Source organism: Thunnus maccoyii, chromosome 6 (assembly GCF_910596095.1).
Source record: "Thunnus maccoyii chromosome 6, fThuMac1.1, whole genome shotgun sequence".
NCBI lineage: Eukaryota > Metazoa > Chordata > Actinopteri > Scombriformes > Scombridae > Thunnus > Thunnus maccoyii.
The window spans coordinates 21870952-21889793 of NC_056538.1; the positions used below are offsets into that span (position 1 = coordinate 21870952).

General features: G+C 39.4%; 3 protein-coding genes across 4 annotated transcripts; 2 read left to right on the plus strand and 1 right to left on the minus strand.

Annotated features, from left to right (window-relative positions):
• Positions 1-2795: 2795 nt before the first annotated feature.
• Positions 2796-6724, plus strand: LOC121898748 (extracellular calcium-sensing receptor-like). The gene is made up of 8 exons (XM_042414138.1): positions 2796-3004; positions 3264-3558; positions 3719-3805; positions 4049-4318; positions 4426-4632; positions 4722-4997; positions 5536-5659; positions 5738-6724. Exons 1-8 carry the CDS (start codon positions 2796-2798, stop codon positions 6646-6648), a joined length of 2379 nt encoding a protein of 792 aa, XP_042270072.1. The 3' UTR covers positions 6649-6724.
• A 2884-nt stretch (positions 6725-9608) lies between these two features.
• On the plus strand, positions 9609-13314 carry LOC121899569 (extracellular calcium-sensing receptor-like). 2 transcript variants are annotated; one of them, XM_042415485.1, is made up of 9 exons: positions 9609-9869; positions 10019-10105; positions 10356-10625; positions 10733-10936; positions 11026-11301; positions 11521-11748; positions 11858-11981; positions 12048-12241; positions 12437-13314. In XM_042415485.1, the coding sequence occupies exons 1-9, from the start codon at positions 9609-9611 to the stop codon at positions 12950-12952; spliced, it is 2160 nt and encodes a 719-aa protein (XP_042271419.1). In that variant the 3' UTR covers positions 12953-13314. The 2 variants fall into 2 exon arrangements, with proteins under 2 accessions (XP_042271419.1, XP_042271418.1); XM_042415484.1 differs by having other exon boundaries at positions 11542-11748; positions 12048-13314.
• Positions 13315-14145: 831 nt separating this feature from the next.
• On the minus strand, positions 14146-18515 carry LOC121898969 (extracellular calcium-sensing receptor-like). Its single transcript, XM_042414512.1, has 11 exons — positions 18250-18515; positions 17884-18095; positions 17612-17703; positions 17194-17373; positions 16876-17064; positions 16223-16765; positions 15831-16040; positions 15592-15715; positions 15099-15292; positions 14671-14952; positions 14146-14568 (listed from the first exon to the last, which is right to left on the minus strand). The coding sequence occupies exons 1-11, from the start codon at positions 18513-18515 to the stop codon at positions 14146-14148; spliced, it is 2715 nt and encodes a 904-aa protein (XP_042270446.1).
• Positions 18516-18842: the final 327 nt, after the last annotated feature.

Below are 18842 nucleotides of genomic sequence, written 5' to 3' on the forward strand. Positions count from 1 at the left end.
AGACTTTGCTCTAGGACTGTTAATTGTGTCATTTTATTAAGATTTCATATTTTTTCAGGAGAGAAAGTTACCATTTAGATTCCTAACATGTGGTCAGTTTATCCAAATAACGTCTGTTTGTAAATCTGCTACAACGTTTCGGAGCTGCTAGCTGGGTGACACAAGCAATATCTCGTAGCAGTTTGACTCCTGGGTCATCCCAGGGAGAACATGATCCAATGAACTGATGTGTGCAGCTCTTTGGTGAATTACCACTGCACCGCTCTGATATCTCTGTAGCATTTTGATATATGATATAATTCCTTTTAAAAGAGAAATGTTGGTCTTACAGATGAATTCTAACAATTGTAACTGCCATATTAGTTTGTCTGAATGTAAATTGAAGCTTCGTGTTTTTACTGGACAGAACAACAGCGCTGCCTCTTGGGCTCTATATGTACAGATGTCACCACCTTTCAATAAATAAAAAAAAATATTAAAATGAACATATATTAAATTTCATTTTATTTTATTAAACTACAGTTTGGGTTTTTATTATAGCTAAAAACTGAATAACATAATTTACTGCATCTCTCAGTCAATGAGGTTATTTTTTGTGAGAAATAAAGTGTTTGGTGGAGCTTTGAGTTGAGCTTGTTTTGTCACAGTATAGTCAGGTATGCGTGTTGAGTACTTGGCAAGTTTGACTCCGTAGTACCTACTTCCAAGGATGGCAGGACATTTAGTAAATGAAATAAAATTTAATATAAATTCATTGATAATTCTGTAATTAAAAGTAAATAACAGAAAAGTTTTGTAACATAACAAAAAGCGGACCTTCTTCGTCTCCATAATGGTCGATGAGGCTCATAGGTAATGTAGGTTTGGCTATCAAAAACTGACAAAAAAAACTTGATTTCTCAATATCAAAGGTGAAATAATTAAAATGGATGGCCTTATCATATTGTTGAGTAATCAAGGACACTTTCATGTTTTTATGTTGAGAAATGTTGAGGATATCATTATCCGCCCACTGGACTGATGTGGTCTGTCTGAAATCCAAAGAAGAAGAAGAAATACGTAATCCATGGGGCACTCTAAAATCTACATTTTTTATTGAAAGAACATCATCAAACAGTTACATAAAACAACACAAATATCATAACAGCTCAGATAACTACACAACACAAAGACAATGATTCAAACAACATGTAAGCTACATGTTTTCAGAGATAGCAGTTTCCATAGCAACCACCATAGCAATGATAGAAAACGTTTGCATTCCAACAATTTTCTGGCAGGACCTGAAACAATCTTCGTAAAAACTGACAAACTAAACTTTAAAATACATTCACTGAATGAAGATCATAAAATTAAAATCCACATTTCTCACTAGAAATGTAATCAAAATGCATTTTAATGCCGAAGCTGTCTTTAAATATTGCATTTTCCACTGAGAATCAAAGGAATGTCAGCTATTTTGTTTCTTTTCACAGACAGAAACTTGACAGACACGTGACGTGTGCGCAGGCCTATAGAAAAGAAGAGACCTAAAAAAACGTAGGCATCTCACAATTTTAAAGCCATTATTGTGAAACTAATATGTTTTTTGCTGTGGACAAATGTAGCTATTACACATTTTGATGTGAGACTTGGTTGGGTTGAGACAAAGCCATGGTTGTGGTATTTTGCTACATTTCAGCGCAATAGAGTAAGCTCCCTTGACCACCCGGGCCATGTAACATCAAAGGAAAAGTTTATTGGGGATTGAACATTGCCATGACTCCTCTCGTTGTTCACTTCTGACACCATGTAAATAATTGTGATGGAAGCTTTTTGTGGCTTTTGCTGGTTTTAATGAATTTTCCTCAGAGGAAGGTCACATAGCCTCCTACGTCTTCACTGTATTACCATACTGTATATGAAAGGCTCAGCCTGTAATTATAGAGAGTTACCATGTTGTGCTTCATTTAGCTATGTATAAGGGTGTATGTATGTATACTATCATGTATATACCATTGATCATTGGAAAGACAAAGATCTAAGAGAGTGCGTTCATGTTTGTATACAACTGAACATATCTGATATCTGCTAAGTTAATATATGCTTAATACCAGTCAGATGCAATGACCCTCAAACAAACAGATGCAGATGAGCAGTGAAAAATGGATGATAATGCAATATTTTCTCATCAAATGTCTCTGTATGCTGCTACCCTCTGGTGGACATTTTAGTAAACTCTGACTGCACAATAGTGGAGTCAACAGACTAAGATCTGCTTGTGTCCCCACACAGATATGTGGTTATCATCACTACACAGTGGCTTTTCTGATACATACATGTACCTGATCAGATTTTTCCAAACTGTTAGATAAATATGTGTTTTATTGGGAGGTGATGCAGTCACATTAATCAGACTGAATTTAAGTACAACTTAATATAGATATGGAAAAATCTACTTAATATGACATTTAACAAACTGTATAGCCATATACATAGTTAATTGTTATGCAGCTTTCAGAATTACTGTTATCTACAACTTAATATGGGGTGGGACAGTTGCTGACATGACTGGTGAAATGTTATTAAATGTGCACACATTAATTCTGCCTCAATACAAAATCAATCTGAAATGAAATGCATCTTAGGCCCTGCCCTTACTTCTTCTCCTGCCCTAATGGGTGGTGCATGCAAGATTAAACTATACTGCAAGTCAATAAAAAGGGGTAACATGGAAATAAAACTACATGACTGGGCTCAGTAAAGGAGTTAACAGGAGGAAAGTCATGTGGGCATTTTTAGACTTGTACTTGCTCATGTACTTCATGTTATTGTCTTCATACGTTTCCTCTGCTGTGTCTTCCACTCTTTATTCCTCCTCTTGCCGGTTACAGGGACGGTTTCATCTCAATGGGATGCACAAGGCTGGAGATGTGGTTCTTGGTGGGCTGTTTAAAGTCCACTTCTTTTCTGTCTTTTCTGACATGTCTTTTACCTCAGAGCCACAAGAGACTATCTGCCAAGGGTGAGTCTGTCAGTAAGGCAGCAAAAAGCAGAAACTGGGTGAAATCAATCCCATTTTTGAATGTATTCTTGAAAAACAGATATTCTAAAATAATTACATTTTATCCCTTTTAAACATATTAGTTATTTGCAGTCTTTTTCAATTTAAGTATAATAATTATTGCTATTTAGCTGATTTAATTATTTGCAAAATATGCTCCTTGTGCAATATGTACCCCTTTTTACAGTTACTGTATCAAATTGTGGTATTTTTGTGTTAGTTTTGATGTTCTAGGATTCAGACATGCTCAGACCATGGCCTTTGCTGTTAATGAGATCAACAGAAACTCCAACCTGCTGCCTAACGTGACTCTGGGATACAGTCTGTATGATAACTGCGTCAAACTAGGAATTGGATTCCGTGCAGCATTGTCATTAGTCAGCGGTCAAGGGGAGGAATTTATATTAGAAGAGAGCTGTGTAGGAGCCCCTCCAGTCCTGGGGATTGTGGGTGATTCTTATTCTCAACCTACTATTGCTATCTCCACTGTCTTAGGTTTGTACAGAGTGCCTATGGTAAGTTTTATGCCTTACCATTTAATGATTATATTGGATAATTTTGATTGGACTTAAACTTTTATTTAATTTTAAACACAGAATAATCAACCTTAAAAAGGTGAAAGAGCCGGTAAAAGCTTTGAATTTGTGTGGATGTATATTCTGTTTTTTTTTACAGGTGAGTTATTTTGCCACATGTTCCTGCCTGAGTGACCGGCAAAAGTTTCCATCCTTCTTCAGGACGATCCCCAGTGATGCTTTTCAGGTGAACATCTGTCAGCAAAATGAAAATAGATAAAATATATCATGTGCAGTTAGCATACCTGCATTGCAAAGGCACAATTATTCCTCTTGTATATGACCAGTCACATTCTTTGCATCACTAATAAGATAACAAAGCTGAAAGGCAATAGTTGAAACTGGTCCATTGTGGAATCTGTTTAGCAGGTTTTGCACTAAAATGATATTCCAGCCTGTACACTAATCCCTCCACTCTCTATTCAAATAGGTGCGTGCTATGATTCAGATTCTAAAGCGGTTCGGCTGGACTTGGGCAGGTCTGCTGGTCAGTGATGATGACTATGGACTCCATGCTGCCCGATCCTTCCAATCTGATCTGGCTCAGTCTGGTGGAGGTTGTCTAGCCTATTTGGAGGTTTTGCCCTGGGGCAATGACCCCACTGAGTTAAGCAGGATTGTGGATATAATGAAAAAATCCACAGCTCGTGTGGTCATCGTATTTGCACATGAGAGTCACATGATTTACCTCATGGAAGAGGTTGGTGGTTTAAGCCAAAGCTTGACTCCATGACTCATGTGTAATTCAGAATTCTAGACACATACTTTAAGTGTGAACTTATATATTTGGTATAAATCATTGCACAGGTGGTGAAGCAGAATGTGACAGGCCGCCAGTGGATTGCAAGTGAAGCCTGGACAGCAGGTGCTGTGCTTCAGACTCCTGATCTCATGCCGTACCTGGGTGGCACACTGGGCATCGCCATCCGTCGAGGAGAAATACCAGGCCTCAAGGATTTCCTATTAAGAACACGTCCTGACCTACATCACAACAACAGTTATGGAAATAACATGGTGAGAGTTTAACCTTGCAATCTGATGTGGCATTTGCAAAAACACTATATTATCACTCTGTATAACACATAGTTTTGAATATATTCCAGATAAATCAGTTCTGGGAACACACATTTCAGTGCCGATTTGCACCACCTCCAGCAGGTTGGGTGGAATCCGGGAGGGCAATATGCACTGGAGATGAGGACCTAGAGAATGTGGAGACTGAGCTTTTGGATGTGTCTAACCTCAGGCCTGAGTACAATATTTACAAGGCGGTGTATGCACTGGCATATGCCCTCGATGACATGCTGCAGTGTGTGCCAGAGAGAGGGCCTTTCAGCGGGCGCAGCTGTGCTTCTTTGCAAAGACTGGAGCCATGGCAGGTGTGATATCAATTTACACTTGAGCTTTTTATATTATTAAATCCTGTGCTTTAGTATTTCTTGCAGTTTTCCCCACTGCTGGGTGATAGCAATAGATAGGATTATCAATGATCTTGTCACTACCAAATCTTGTCACTAAATATACAGTATTACAAGTGTTGTGAATCCCTTTTTTCACCTGTCCTCTTTGCTTTTCCTCTGTCCCATATTCTGATTTACATAGCTTGTGTATTATTTACAAAAAGTCAACTTCACCACACCATTTGGTGATCAAGTGTCATTTGATGAGAATGGTGATGCTTTACCAATATATGATATCATGAACTGGCTGTGGCTCCCTGATGGACAAGTAAAAGTTCAAAATGTGGGTGCAGTTAAGAAGTCAGCACTCAAAGGCGAAGAATTCACAATTGATGTGGACAAAATCTTCTGGAACTTTCAGTCCAAAGAGGTCACCCCTGCTCTTTGGACCATGAATAATTCACTATAGTAGGGTTAAATAATGCAATATGACAGATATTTATTTTTCTTCCTACAGCCACCCCGGTCAGTGTGCAGTGAGAGCTGTCCTCCAGGTACCCGTAAGGCAAGAAGGAAGGGCCAACCCGAGTGCTGTTTTGACTGCATCCCTTGTTCAGACGGAAAGATCAGCAATATGACTGGTTGGTGTTAATTTTTAAATATTGTAGTTTGGAGATAAAATATATACATGTATCTCAACACCTTTCCTATTTTCATAGACTCTACAGAGTGCACCGCTTGTCCAGAGGATTTCTGGTCCAGCCCCCAGCGTGACCACTGTGCTCCGAAGAAAACGGAGTTTCTCTCCTACCATGAGCCCCTGGGCATCTGCTTGACCACCACATCATTGCTGGGCACATTTATCTGTGCTGTTGTCCTGGGGATCTTCATCCATCATCGCAGCACACCCATGGTACGCGCCAACAATTCAGAACTGAGTTTCCTGCTCTTAATCTCTCTTAAACTATGTTTTCTCTGCTCATTGCTGTTCATCGGCCGTCCCAGACTATGGACATGCCAACTGAGACATGCAGCATTTGGGATCAGCTTTGTGCTTTGTGTCTCATGTATCCTGGTGAAAACCATGGTGGTTCTGGCTGTGTTCAAGGCCTCCAAGCCAGGAGGTGGAGCCAGTCTGAAGTGGTTTGGTGCTATGCAGCAGAGAGGGACAGTTCTGGGTCTCGCGTCTATCCAGGCAGCAATCTGCACTACGTGGCTTGTCTCCTCCTCACCAGCTCCTCATAAAAACACTCAATACCACAATGACAAGATAGTTTATGAGTGTGTAGTAGGGTCCACAATTGGTTTTGCAGTGTTGCTTGGTTATATTGGCTTACTGGCAATCCTCAGCTTTCTGTTAGCTTTTCTGGCAAGGAATCTTCCAGACAACTTTAATGAGGCCAAACTCATCACTTTCAGCATGTTGATTTTCTGTGCTGTGTGGGTGGCCTTTGTCCCTGCTTATGTCAACTCCCCAGGCAAATATGCAGACGCAGTGGAGGTATTTGCCATCCTGGCCTCCAGTTTTGGCCTCTTGGTGGCACTTTTTGGACCCAAATGTTACATAATCCTCCTGAGACCTGAGAGAAACACAAAGAAAGCTATCATGGGTCGAGGCACAACCAAGTGATAAAAGTAGCACTTTAGCAGAGTAGCACAAAATGTATCAACCAATTTGATCTGGTCTATATTCTGAATTTAGAAGTAGTTTTCACCAGAGGAAACCAGACACAATAAAGAATGATCAAAAAAAATGATTCTTGCAGTTTTTTCCTCATCATTTATTCTTACATTTCCTTGGATTTGAAAGATAAAAAACATTTTGAACTGTTTGAACAATTTGAGTGCAGTTTCACTAGCAATGGTGAACACAGGAATGTTGTATACTTATATTACTGTACACTTTACATAGATAGATAGATTTGGCTCCAGCATCCAACTTTCCAACCTTAAATGATAAAAAATGATCATCCCCAACCCAGTTACTGTTGTACTCAAAGATCACTTCTATTACTTCTTTTGGCCTGAGGAAGCTATTTTCCAGTGGAACAGTTAGGAGAGCATCAGTTTACCTATTCCCAGTGGTAGCACAATGGGAAATACATCTGCACTGAAAAAAAAATCACTACACTTGTTCCGAGGGGGATTACATTGTGGATGAGCACAACAAGCTTGTGTTAATGCCAGTAGTTCATTGTGGGAACTCACTCTAACATTAACTAAACATAGTTAAGTGTTGGACCTCATTGTATCAAAACATGAAGAGAAAAGTATTCATTGAACAATATACAGACAAATTATGGAATGAAACCTAATTCATTATTTCAACAACAACCACACCTAACACCTGAAATAAAATATACCAAAGGACAGTTTTTTAGACTTGTACACAGCACACAAACTAAGCTTTAACATATAAACACTAGTGACAATGCCTACCAGGATGCCTTCAATGCCTCAAAGGTTTTCTCAATTTTACAAATAAACCCCAGAACTCTTATGTTTACTGTATGGTAGAAATCGTATTTCCTCTCAGAAAAGTGACCAAAAAAATTAATAATAATAACAAAACCCTCCTCAAATTCAAAAGAATAATATGCTAAAGTTAGTCTACAAACTTTAGCCAAAGTGGCCTCAGCAAAATTGGGCGGTCGATTGTGTCACACAGGCAATCTGAACACAAATCAGTTCTGTAAACCATGACTCTGCTATGATAAGACATTATACAGAATATTTTTTATACAGGAGAGCAAGTTTCTCTATTTTTGTATTCATTTTTATAATTATTTTCTAACATCTTCATTGAAATTAACTTCAAAATTCAGACTGATTAAGTTTCTGCCTATCAAATTCATATTATCCATCTCAACAATGTCAGCATTTTCTGATTGTTTTTGAGTTTGATTTACGGCATTTTATCTTCTGGTTCCTGCTTCACAAAGCTTTAATTTAGGCATTAGTTTAGGGGATGTTACCTCAAGTTGCAAGTTGTTTTTCTTATCTTGAAATGCCACCTAAATAAGATATCTATGGGTTTTAGACAAAACCATGGTTTTAGTATTTTGCTATATTTTAGGTGAGGCACAATAGAGTAAGATCAGAGTATATATATGAATGTACTCAGCATAAATGTGGTGAGGTAAACCAATAAGGCCCCTTCAGAGGGCTCAGCCTGTAATCATAGACAGTTACCATATTGTGCTTCATTACTTGAGCCATGTGTGAGGGTGTATATATGAATATTATCATGTATATTTGACAAACAAAACTAGAAAGCCTATACCATTGTTCATTGGAAAGACAAAGATCTAAGAGGGTGCATTCATTTTTGTACACAACTGAACATATCTGATATCTCTCAAGTTACTTTATGCTTAATACCAGACAGATGCAATAACCCTCAATCAAAAAGATGCAGAGAAGCAGTGAAAAATGGATGGGAATCAATATACTGAGACATCAAATGTCTAAGTATGCTGCTACCCTCTAGTGGACATAGTAAACTCTGACTGCGCAATAGCAGAGTCAATACACTAAGGGCTGATTTAAGCAGTTAAGTGTCCCCACAAAGATATGTGGTTATCCTCACTACACAGTTGCTCTTCTGATACATACATTTAACTGTTCAGGTATTTGCAAAGTGGCAGGTAAATGTGTGTTTTATTGGGAAGTGATGCAGTCAGATTAATCAGATTAATTTAATATACATATGAAAAAGTCTACTTAATGTGATATTTAACAAACTTTATAGTCACACACTGAGTTGATTGACATGCAATTTTCAGACATTACTGTTATCTACAATTTAATATGGGGTGGGATGGTTGCTGACATGACTTTGGTGAAATGTTATTAAATGAGCACACATTAATTCTGACTTAATACAAAATCGCTTTGAAATGAAATGCATCTTAGGCCCTGCCCCTACTTCTTTTCCTGCCCTAATGGGTGGTACGTGCAAGATTAAACTATACTGCAAGTCAATAAAAAGGGTTGACATAGCGATAAAACTAAATGATTAGGTTTAGAAAAGGAGTTAACAGGAGGAAAGTCATGTGGGCATTTTTAGATTTACCCTTGCTCATGTACTTCATGTTATTGTCTTCATACGTTTCCTCTGCTGTGTCTTCCCCTCTTTATTCCTCCTCCTGCCAGTTACAGGGACAGTTTCATCTCAATGGGATGCACAAGGCTGGAGATGTGGTAGTGGGTGGGCTGTTTGAAATCCACTTCTTTTCTGTCTTTCCTGATCTGTCTTTTACCTCAGAACCACAAGAGCCTACCTGTCATGGGTGAGTCTGTTAGAAAGAAGCAAAAAGAAGGAACTGGGGTAAATCAGTCCCATTTTTTGAATATATTCTGATAATAAGATAGTGTTCTAAAATAATTACATTGTGTTTTTATCCCATTTTAAACATATTACATTTTTGCAGTCTTAATGTTTTTTTTTAATTATATATAATAATTATTGCTATTCAACTGGCTTAATTGTTTGAAAAATTATGTGTAAAACAAGTTTGTTTTTTTAATACATAAATTGCAACATTTTTTGTTAGTTTTGATGTTCTAGGATTCAGGCAGGCCCAGACCATGGCCTTTGCTGTTAATGAGATCAACAGAAATTCCAACCTGCTGCCTAATGTGACTCTGGGATACAGTCTGTATGATAACTGCGTCAAACTAGGAATTGGATTCCGTGCAGCATTGTCATTAGTCAGTGGTCAAGAGGAGGAATTTATGCTAGACGAGAGCTGTGTAGGAGCCCCTCCAGTCCTGGGGATTGTGGGTGATTCTTCCTCCACACGTTCTATTGCCATCTCCACCATCTTGGGTTTGTACAGAGTGCCAATGGTAAGTTTTCCGCCTTCCAGTTTGGATGATTTTTATTGAATTTCAAAATTTATTTCAATTGTAAACATGGAATAATCAACCTTAAAAAGTTGAAAGAGCCAGTGAAGGCTTTGAATGTGTTTAGGATGTGCAGTCTTTGTCCTTCACAGGTGAGTTATTTTGCCACATGTTCCTGCCTGAGTGACCGGCAAAAGTTTCCATCCTTCTTTAGGACGATCCCAAGTGATGCTTTCCAGGTGAACATCTGTCAGCAAAATGAAAATAGATAAAATATATCACTTGCAGTTAGCATACCTGTATTGCAGTGACACAACTATTCCTCTTGTATATGACCAGTCACATTCTTTGTGTCATGAATGGAGGTGTATAGTCTCAGATAACAAAGCTGAAAGGCAATAGTTGAACCTGGTCCATCTGTTTAGAAGGTTTTGCACTAAAATGATATTCCAGCCTGTACACTAATCCCTCCACTCTCTATTCAAATAGGTGCGTGCTATGATTCAGATTCTAAAACGGTTCGGCTGGACTTGGGCAGGTCTGCTGGTCAGTGATGATGACTATGGACTCCATGCTGCCCAATCCTTCCAATCTGACCTGGCTCAGTCTGGTGGAGGTTGTCTAGCCTATTTGGAGGTTTTGCCCTGGGGCAATGACCCCACTGAGTTAGGCAGGATTGTGGATATAATGAAAAAATCCACAGCTTGTGTGGTCATCGTATTTGCACATGAGAGTCACATGATTTACCTCATGGAAGAGGTTGGTGGTTTAAGCCTAAGCTTGACTCTATGACTCATGTGTAATTCAGAATTCTAGACACATACTTTAAGTGTGAACTTATATATTTGGTATGAATCATTGCACAGGTGGTGAAGCAGAATGTGACAGGCCGCCAGTGGATTGCAAGTGAAGCCTGGACAGCAGCTGCTGTGCTTCAGACTCCTGATCTCATGCCGTACCTGGGTGGCACACTGGGCATTGCCATCCGTCGAGGAAAAATACCAGGCCTCATGGATTTCCTATTAAGAATACGTCCTGACCTACATCACAACAACAGTTATGGAAACATGGTGAAAGTTTAACCTTGCAATCTGATCTTGAATTTCCAAGAATAGTATATTGTCACTGTGTATAACACATTGTTTTGAATATATTTTAGATAAATCAGTTTTGGGAACACACATTTCAGTGCCGATTTGCACCACCTCCAGCAGGTTGGGTGGAATCCGGGAGGGCAATATGCACTGGAGATGAGGACCTAGAGAATGTGGATACTGAGTTTTTGGATCTTTCTAATCTCAGGCCTGAGTATAATGTGTACAAGGCTGTGTATGCTCTGGCGTACGCCCTCGATGACATGCTGCAGTGTGTGCCAGGGAGAGGGCCTTTCAGCAGGCACAGCTGTGCCACTTTGCAAAGATTAGAGCCATGGCAGGTGTGATATCAATTTACACTTGACATTTTTACGTGATTAAATCCTGTGCTCTAGTATTTCTTGCAGTTTTCCCCACTGCTGGATGACAGCATTGGATAGGGTTACCAGTGAAGAAACAATATCTTGTGACTGAAAATACAGTATTATCAGTGTTGTGAATTCACTTTTTTTCACCTATACTCTTTGCTTTTCCTCTGTCCCATATTCTGATTTACATAGCTTGTGTATTATTTACAAAAGGTCAACTTCACCACACCATTTGGTGATCAAGTGTCATTTGATGAGAATGGTGATGCTTTACCAATATATGATATCATGAACTGGCTGTGGCTCCCTGATGGAAGAACAAAAGTTCAGAATGTGGGTGCGGTTAAGAAGTCAGCATTGAAAGGTGAAGAGCTCACAATTGATGAGGACAAAATCTTCTGGAACTTTCAATCCAAAGAGGTCAATTCTCCATTTTCACCGAACTTTCTCTTTTTGACAGTTGATCCATTTTCAATTTTAGCAGTGTATAATAGTATAGAATGAAAGATATTTATTTTTCATCTTACAGCCACCCCGGTCAGTTTGCAGTGAGAGCTGTCCTCCAGGTACCCGCAAGGCAAGAAAGAAGGGCCAACCCGAGTGCTGTTTTGACTGCATCCCTTGTTCTGAGGGAAAGATCAGCAATAGTACGGGTGGGTGTTTTTTTATAAATATTTTATTTCACAAATATACATCTAAACACTTCCCTATTTTCATAGACTCTACAGAGTGCACCAGTTGTCCAGAGGATTTCTGGTCCAACCCCCAGCGTGACTATTGTGTGGCTAAGAAAATTGAGTTTCTCTCCTACCATGAGCCACTCGGAATCTGCTTGAAGACCACATCATTGCTGGGCACATCTATCTGTGCTGTTGTCCTGGGGATCTTCATATATCATCGCAGCACACCCATGGTACGCGCCAACAATTCAGAACTGAGTTTCCTGCTCTTGGTGTCACTTAAACTATGTTTCCTGTGTTCGCTGCTGTTCATCGGCCGTCCCAGACTATGGACATGCCAACTGAGACATGCAGCATTTGGGATCAGCTTTGTGTTGTGTGTCTCATGTATCTTGGTAAAAACCATGGTGGTTCTGGCTGTTTTCAAGGCCTCCAAACCAGGAGGTGGAGCTACTCTGAAGTGGTTTGGCGCTGTGCAGCAGAGAGGGACAGTTCTGGCTCTTACATCTATCCAGGCAGCAATCTGCACTACATGGCTTGTCTCTTCTTCACCAGCTCCTCATAAGAACACTCAATACCATAATGACAAGATAGTTTATGAGTGTGTAGTTGGGTCCACTGTTGGGTTTGCAGTGTTACTGGGTTATATTGGCTTACTGGCTATCCTCAGCTTCCTGCTAGCATTTCTGGCAAGGAATCTTCCAGACAACTTTAATGAGGCCAAACTCATCACTTTCAGCATGCTGATCTTCTGTGCTGTGTGGGTGGCGTTTGTCCCTGCTTATGTCAACTCCCCAGGCAAATATGCAGATGCAGTGGAGGTATTTGCCATCCTGGCCTCCAGTTTTGGCCTCTTGGTGGCACTGTTTGGCCCCAAATGTTTCATAATTCTGCTGAGACCAGAGAGAAACACAAAGAAAGCAATCATGGGTCGAATGCACTGAGTCATAAAAACTGCACTTTATTTCATAAGACAGAATGAGTCCTTGGTTTCTATATAATAGTACAATACATAAATACGAGCAGTAAAATTGTTAATCATAAAAGCAATGTTAAGTATCTGAAAAGCAGAGCTGATGCCAAAAATGTATTTGAATATGAAATATCTAACCCCACATAGTTATGGTTAAGAATGATTAAATACTATGATTTACTCTATTTTTATTTTGTTTTTGTTTTTTCAGAATGCAGTTTAAGTGCAAAGAACCTTTTGTCTTTTTTCTTTGTGATTTTCCATGGTGTAAGACAGACTTCCATGTGAACAAAAATGCTATACACATTCCCTGAATAAAATATGGAAACTGTTTGTGTTATGTGCATTTTTTTACACACAAATTAAAGAAAAAAAACCTCCTCTCAGCTCCTAAGTCACAAAACATCAACAGCAACAAAATCTGTGAAGTATTGTCTTTACAGTAAAATAAGCAATTTTCTATTACTTTTCTTGAGTACAAAGGAATTGAAGCCAACATTGATCAAATTAAATATACCTAATACAAGTATCTGAGCTGAAAGCTGCGAGCAAAAGTATTTTAAAATCCAGAGAATGGGGAGATCTTTTTTTCCAAAAGTCTGGCCAGAAAGTGAGTTAAAAAGCTAGACATAGTAGGATCTATTGTTATTAATTATCATCATCAAACTTACATATATAACATCAGTGTGGGCATTACGTGTGATAATAAAGTAAACATATATGTGGTGGGAAACTGATAAGGATACTTTTCATTAACAAGAACTTTGAATAAACATCCATGGCAAAATTTGTGATCTGAATTAACAACAAAACCTAGTGCAAAAAACCTTTAACAGACAACTGGAACCTGCTTTTACTCTGTAATTACTGAATTACTGACTGGTCTTTTTCACAGACTGCAACACAAAAAACAAATATGGGCAGTTTTTTTATGCTGCAAGGTTTAATATCAACACTAATTATAGCTAGGGTCTTCAGGTGATGTCCAGAGGATACAGATACATCAATAACAATAAACAATTATTATTAATTTAATTATACAATAATGAATTAATAGAATAAATGCATGCAAACTGAAAAGACAACTAAAAGGACCTAAACAATTGCAGTATAGTGAACATTGCTCAAATTTGATATGTAGTGTCAATATTATATTTATTTGTGCTACCTGGCCATCAACTGTTTCTTAGTGTTTTTCTCAGGCCTCAAAAGAATGATGAAACATTTTGGAGCAAAAATACAGAACAGTAAACTATAACTAGAGGCAAGAATTGCAAAAATCTCCACAGCAACAGTGTATTTCCCAGGAGAGCTAACATAAGCAGGGACAAAGGCCACCCAGACAGCACAGAAGATCAGCATGCTGAAGGTGATCAGTTTGGCCTCATTGAAGTTGTCGGGGAGTTTCCTTGCAAGAAAGGCCAAGATGAGACAGGTGCAGGCCAGCAGACCAATGTAACCCAGAACCAGAGAGAAGCCCACCACAGAGGTCATGGCACACTCCAGAGTGACCTTTGACCCTTTGAAACCCAGATCACGTCGAGGCACAGGGGGACTGAGAGACAGCCATATGACACAGATGATAACCTGGATAAAAATAAGTACTGTTAAAATATAATTGAATTCATGTATAATTTGGCATACCAAGAATTATGCAAATATTTTATCTAAAGTAAAGCACATCTGTACCTGTATACAAGTAAGTAGGCAGACACTTCCTCTCTGTTGGCCTGGACCAAACCACTTAATCAAGGCTTCAGCACCAGGCCGAGCTGAGCGGAACGCTGCCAGAACCACTATGGTCTTGACTTGGAGGCAGGAAACACAAAGTACAAAACTGATCCCAAATGCTGCCTGCTGGAACCGACAAGACCAGACTGATGGACGACCAATGAACACCAGTGAGCACAGGAAGCAGAGTTTCAGTGACAGAAGAAGCAGGAAGCTCAGTTCTGAATTGTTGGCTCGCACCTAAAAGTGATAAGTCATATACACAAAGACAAGCCAAACATTCAGATTAACCTGATATTTTGTTCACTAATGTAATAATTTTACCTTGTAACAAGCTTGTAGAAAATGGACCTAACAATACACAACTATAACTACTGTGTTCTCACCACAGGTGTTTGTCGGTAACAAAGAAACACCACAAATACAGCTGTTGTCACAATGGCACCAGACACAGCTGCTGTTGTCAAAGTAATGCCCAAGGTTTCATTAAAGGAAAGAAAGTCCAGCTGGCGAGGGATGCAAGCAGTTTGTTTATCATTGGACCAGAACTCAGGTGGACAACGCTCACAGTGAAGGGAACCTGGGAAAGGAAAACAGTGGAGAGGGGAAAGGGAAGGGAAGGGAAGGGAAGGGAAGGGAAGGGAAGGGAAGGGAAGGGAAGGGAAGGAAAGGAAAGGAAAGGAAAGGAAAGGAAAGGAAAGGAAAGGAAAGGAAAGGAAAAAGGTGAAAAGTGCAGAAAAGTTTAAAGCAGACAGGGTCATGAGTCAGGCTCACCTCATTTGGGAAGCAAGGAGTCAGGAGTTTCTCATGTTTCACATAATGGTGAAAATTAAAATTGCAAACATAAGTTTCTGTTATCTTATGGATTAATTTCCTTACCAGTTTTGTGACTAATCTCCCCTTCAGCACATGGGATACAGTCAAAGCAGCAGACAGGTTCGCCTTTCCTGTTGGCCTTTCGGGTCCCTGGGGGACAGCTGTTACTGCACACTGAAATAGGCACCTAAATAATAAATATTTCCAAGGACAAAATAAATGTCTTCCGACGAACAGCAAAAATGCAGTGAATAGAAATTTTGTTATAGATCTGAATCAATAATATTTATCTTTTTAACTACCTGATAAGATCCTGTGCTCCACTGAATAGCTGATTCATTAAGGTGCAGATCAAATCCGTCCACGTGACCAATCAAAACTAGTTTTTGTGAGCCCTCAGGAGTTTTCTGCCAGTTGATAAGGTCATACTTTGCTAGAGTGTCGGCCCCTTGGAAAAAGAACATTTCCCCCTGTGGAGTGGTGAAGTTCACGTTGTTCAAGTGCTGCAACAGCTGTGAAATAATAAAAAATATGGAAACTGCTCACATTGTAACTGACAAAGCCTGTGTAAAATAATGAGAAAAAATTAGAAATTTGAAGTTGGAATTTTAGAAGCGTAGGTGGTAACACTTTACAATTAGGTTGTTAAAGGCTACATTTCTTTTCTCAGGGAAAGGTTTATAATCCTATTCACCTCTATGGGTTTGATGTCTTTTGGAGATGAGCAAGTGGAGTTGTTTCTGGGAGGGCTGTCTGTGTCAGTGCAGGAGAGAAGGTTGTGAAGAGCGTGGGCTGCAGCATAAACAGCAAGGTAGACATTATATGTCACTCTTAGCTGGGAGATGTCAGTAAAAAGATTCTGCACTCTCTCCAGGGACTCTATCCCACTGCACAGTGGTAGAAAAGCTTTCTGAAGAGGTGTGTTGGGAAAAGATGAAGTAGAAGTATTTGAAGGACGGCTAGATCTTTGTCGAGGTGTTACAGATTGGAGTGGTGAAGAGTGATAAGTGACCTCAGGACTACATCCAAACACCTGCTCCCAGAATTCTCTGAAGAACTCATCGTCAGGACGGTGAGATGGGTTCAAACTTCTGAGATAATTTCCAAATCCTGGCATAGGTGAACTTCGAATGGCCACACCAAGAACACCACTTGCCACTTTAGAGGTGGCAAGATTTTGGAGAAGATCACCACTAGTGCTCCAAGACTCACTGGCCAGAAACTGTCTTTCAGTCACCTTGTCACAGCAAAAGGACACACAAGCTAATTATAATAACAATCATAAAATAAAATAAATATAATAAAGATTTTTAAAATAAGAATAGCACATTTATTTCAGTTTCTCACATTTATCTTGGCCAGTTGTAGAAACAGTTCCCTCACATCTGTATACCAGGCAAAGATCAGAATCACCCTTGCAGTTGAGGCCTGAATTGTGAGTGCTGCTCGTCTGGCATCACTCACAATGTTTTCCCTTCGCAGAGTCTCTACAAATGCCAGACACACCCCTGCCCCCTGAATCTCCTTCTGAAATACCTAACATATACAAGTAAAAAGCACATACAGATCACATGAATGAAATGTATTTATATTTTGTACTCATTAGTATATATTTTATGGATACTGTGAAATTTTCTCAACAATAAACATTATAAATGGAATCACCTTTATTGCTGCATGGCCATAATCATTGTTTGCTATCACTGCTCCAATCCAGGTCCAGTTGAAGCGAATTGCAAGCTGGGCAATGGCCCGGGCTTGGTAAATGTCACTGGGGATCGTCCTGAAGAAGTTTGGAAACTGGAGCCTGTCACTCAAGCAGGGGCAGCTCGCCAGGTAACTGACCTGAAATACACAAAAAAAGTCACATTATTAATAATTTTGAGTACTTTAAAGGAAGTAAATATGTTTAAATTGATTTCCATCCACAATATTTGTCTTTGTCCCCAAATGTTTTGGTATTGTTTTCTTGCAATGTACAGTTAAGCAGGGATTGTAAATAGTGAGATGAAAAACGGCACCAACCCCTTCAAACTAAGGATAAAATTTACAGTACAGTGTTTATGCTGTATTCAAAACTCACCAAAGGTACAGAGAGTGGCCCCAGGATTCGTGAGAGTATCTGGGCTGTTGTGGATGAAGCACCACCGATGATCAAGGGAACAGGGTGTCCACCTGATTAGGGCATGAAAAGATGTGTCATTAAATAAAGAGTGTGTTGCATGAAAAACACTGTTTGCATCTGTTTTAAACACAGCAGTGCATTCATTTTGCAGTCATCATCAGTTTTTCGTAAACACATAACAAAGCTACAGGTATAATTACCTCTCCTTTCTCCACTTTCTTCTCCATAGCCAGCAGAATAATCTAGAGGAGCTGTCAAATTGCAGCTGGTGCTGTCTCCGCCAACCAGCGACAGTGCTGACTGGAGAGCCCATTGGGGAAGTCCACAGCTGTTATGTATATGGTAGCCCAGCTTCGCACCTGGTAGCAGGGTTGTACTATGATTGATTTCCTCCACCGCAAACACCATAGCATATATATACTGTAAAGGAACATGTTCTAAACTGAGAACAGGAGAGAACAAATGAGAGATGTGTCATTTAAACTGTTGAATTGACTGTAAAGACAGTAAAGATTTCTAGATTTTGAATAGTTTTGGCATATCAAAAAGAAAAGATGCAATATGAAAAAAGCTCATTATTAATAGCAGAGTTTTACCCAGCGCAAGGTTTGTTGTGTGGTAGCTGAGTGAAGTCATGGTCAATAGCTGGAGTTTGGTAACGGAAATTAAAGAGCCCACCAATAACTACATCTCCATCCTGGAACAGACCCTTGTCACTCGGTGTACCCCACTGAGAACAAGTCAGTGTCTGAACCACCTGTAGTCCCACTCTAAGCCCCAGCTGTCTGCCCACAAGATCCGCAAGGAGCAGGGATGTGGCTTTAGAGGGCCACAGAGTGAAGAACCAGGAGAACCAAGACATCGATGCAGCTGTTCTGGACACTTAAAACATATACAGTGCAGTATACTCAGTTAGGTAGCTTGTTTCCCATTGTTAATAAATTCAATATCTATAAACTGTTCATGCATAGACAGAGTAAAATCTGATCAAATCTCTACAAATACAATAAGAAAAAATTAATATTTTCCCCGTAAGACATCCACCTGTAGAGCAAAACAAGTTGCAGGTCAAAGTAAAATTTTCATACAGAAGATATAACTTACATTGGCAACTGCTCTCTACACTGTGACCTGCCCCCCACCCACTCTCCTGTTAACTGTTGAACTGTTGGATATTTATAATAGATGT

What these genes read in the sequence shown, in the direction of transcription:
- LOC121899569 (XM_042415484.1), top strand. Translation starts at nt 9,609, where the DNA reads ATGGCCTTTGCTGTTAATGAGATCAACAGAAATTCCAACCTGCTGCCT. An exon ending in ACAACAGTTATGGAAACATG is followed by an intron (nt 10,937 to 11,025) that starts GTGAAAGTTTAA and finishes AATATATTTTAG; the next exon opens with ATAAATCAGTTTTGGGAACA. An exon ending in AAAGATCAGCAATAGTACGG is followed by an intron (nt 11,982 to 12,047) that starts GTGGGTGTTTTT and finishes CTATTTTCATAG; the next exon opens with ACTCTACAGAGTGCACCAGT.
- LOC121898748 (XM_042414138.1), top strand. Translation starts at nt 2,796, where the DNA reads ATGTACTTCATGTTATTGTCTTCATACGTTTCCTCTGCTGTGTCTTCC. An exon ending in ACAGTTATGGAAATAACATG is followed by an intron (nt 4,633 to 4,721) that starts GTGAGAGTTTAA and finishes AATATATTCCAG; the next exon opens with ATAAATCAGTTCTGGGAACA. An exon ending in AAAGACTGGAGCCATGGCAG is followed by an intron (nt 4,998 to 5,535) that starts GTGTGATATCAA and finishes TTCTTCCTACAG; the next exon opens with CCACCCCGGTCAGTGTGCAG.
- LOC121898969 (XM_042414512.1), bottom strand. Translation starts at nt 18,515, where the DNA reads ATGTCTTGGTTCTCCTGGTTCTTCACTCTGTGGCCCTCTAAAGCCACA. An exon ending in AAGACATCAAACCCATAGAG is followed by an intron (nt 16,041 to 16,222) that starts GTGAATAGGATT and finishes ATTATTTCACAG; the next exon opens with CTGTTGCAGCACTTGAACAA. An exon ending in GGAGATTAGTCACAAAACTG is followed by an intron (nt 15,293 to 15,591) that starts GTAAGGAAATTA and finishes TTCCTTTCCCAG; the next exon opens with GTTCCCTTCACTGTGAGCGT.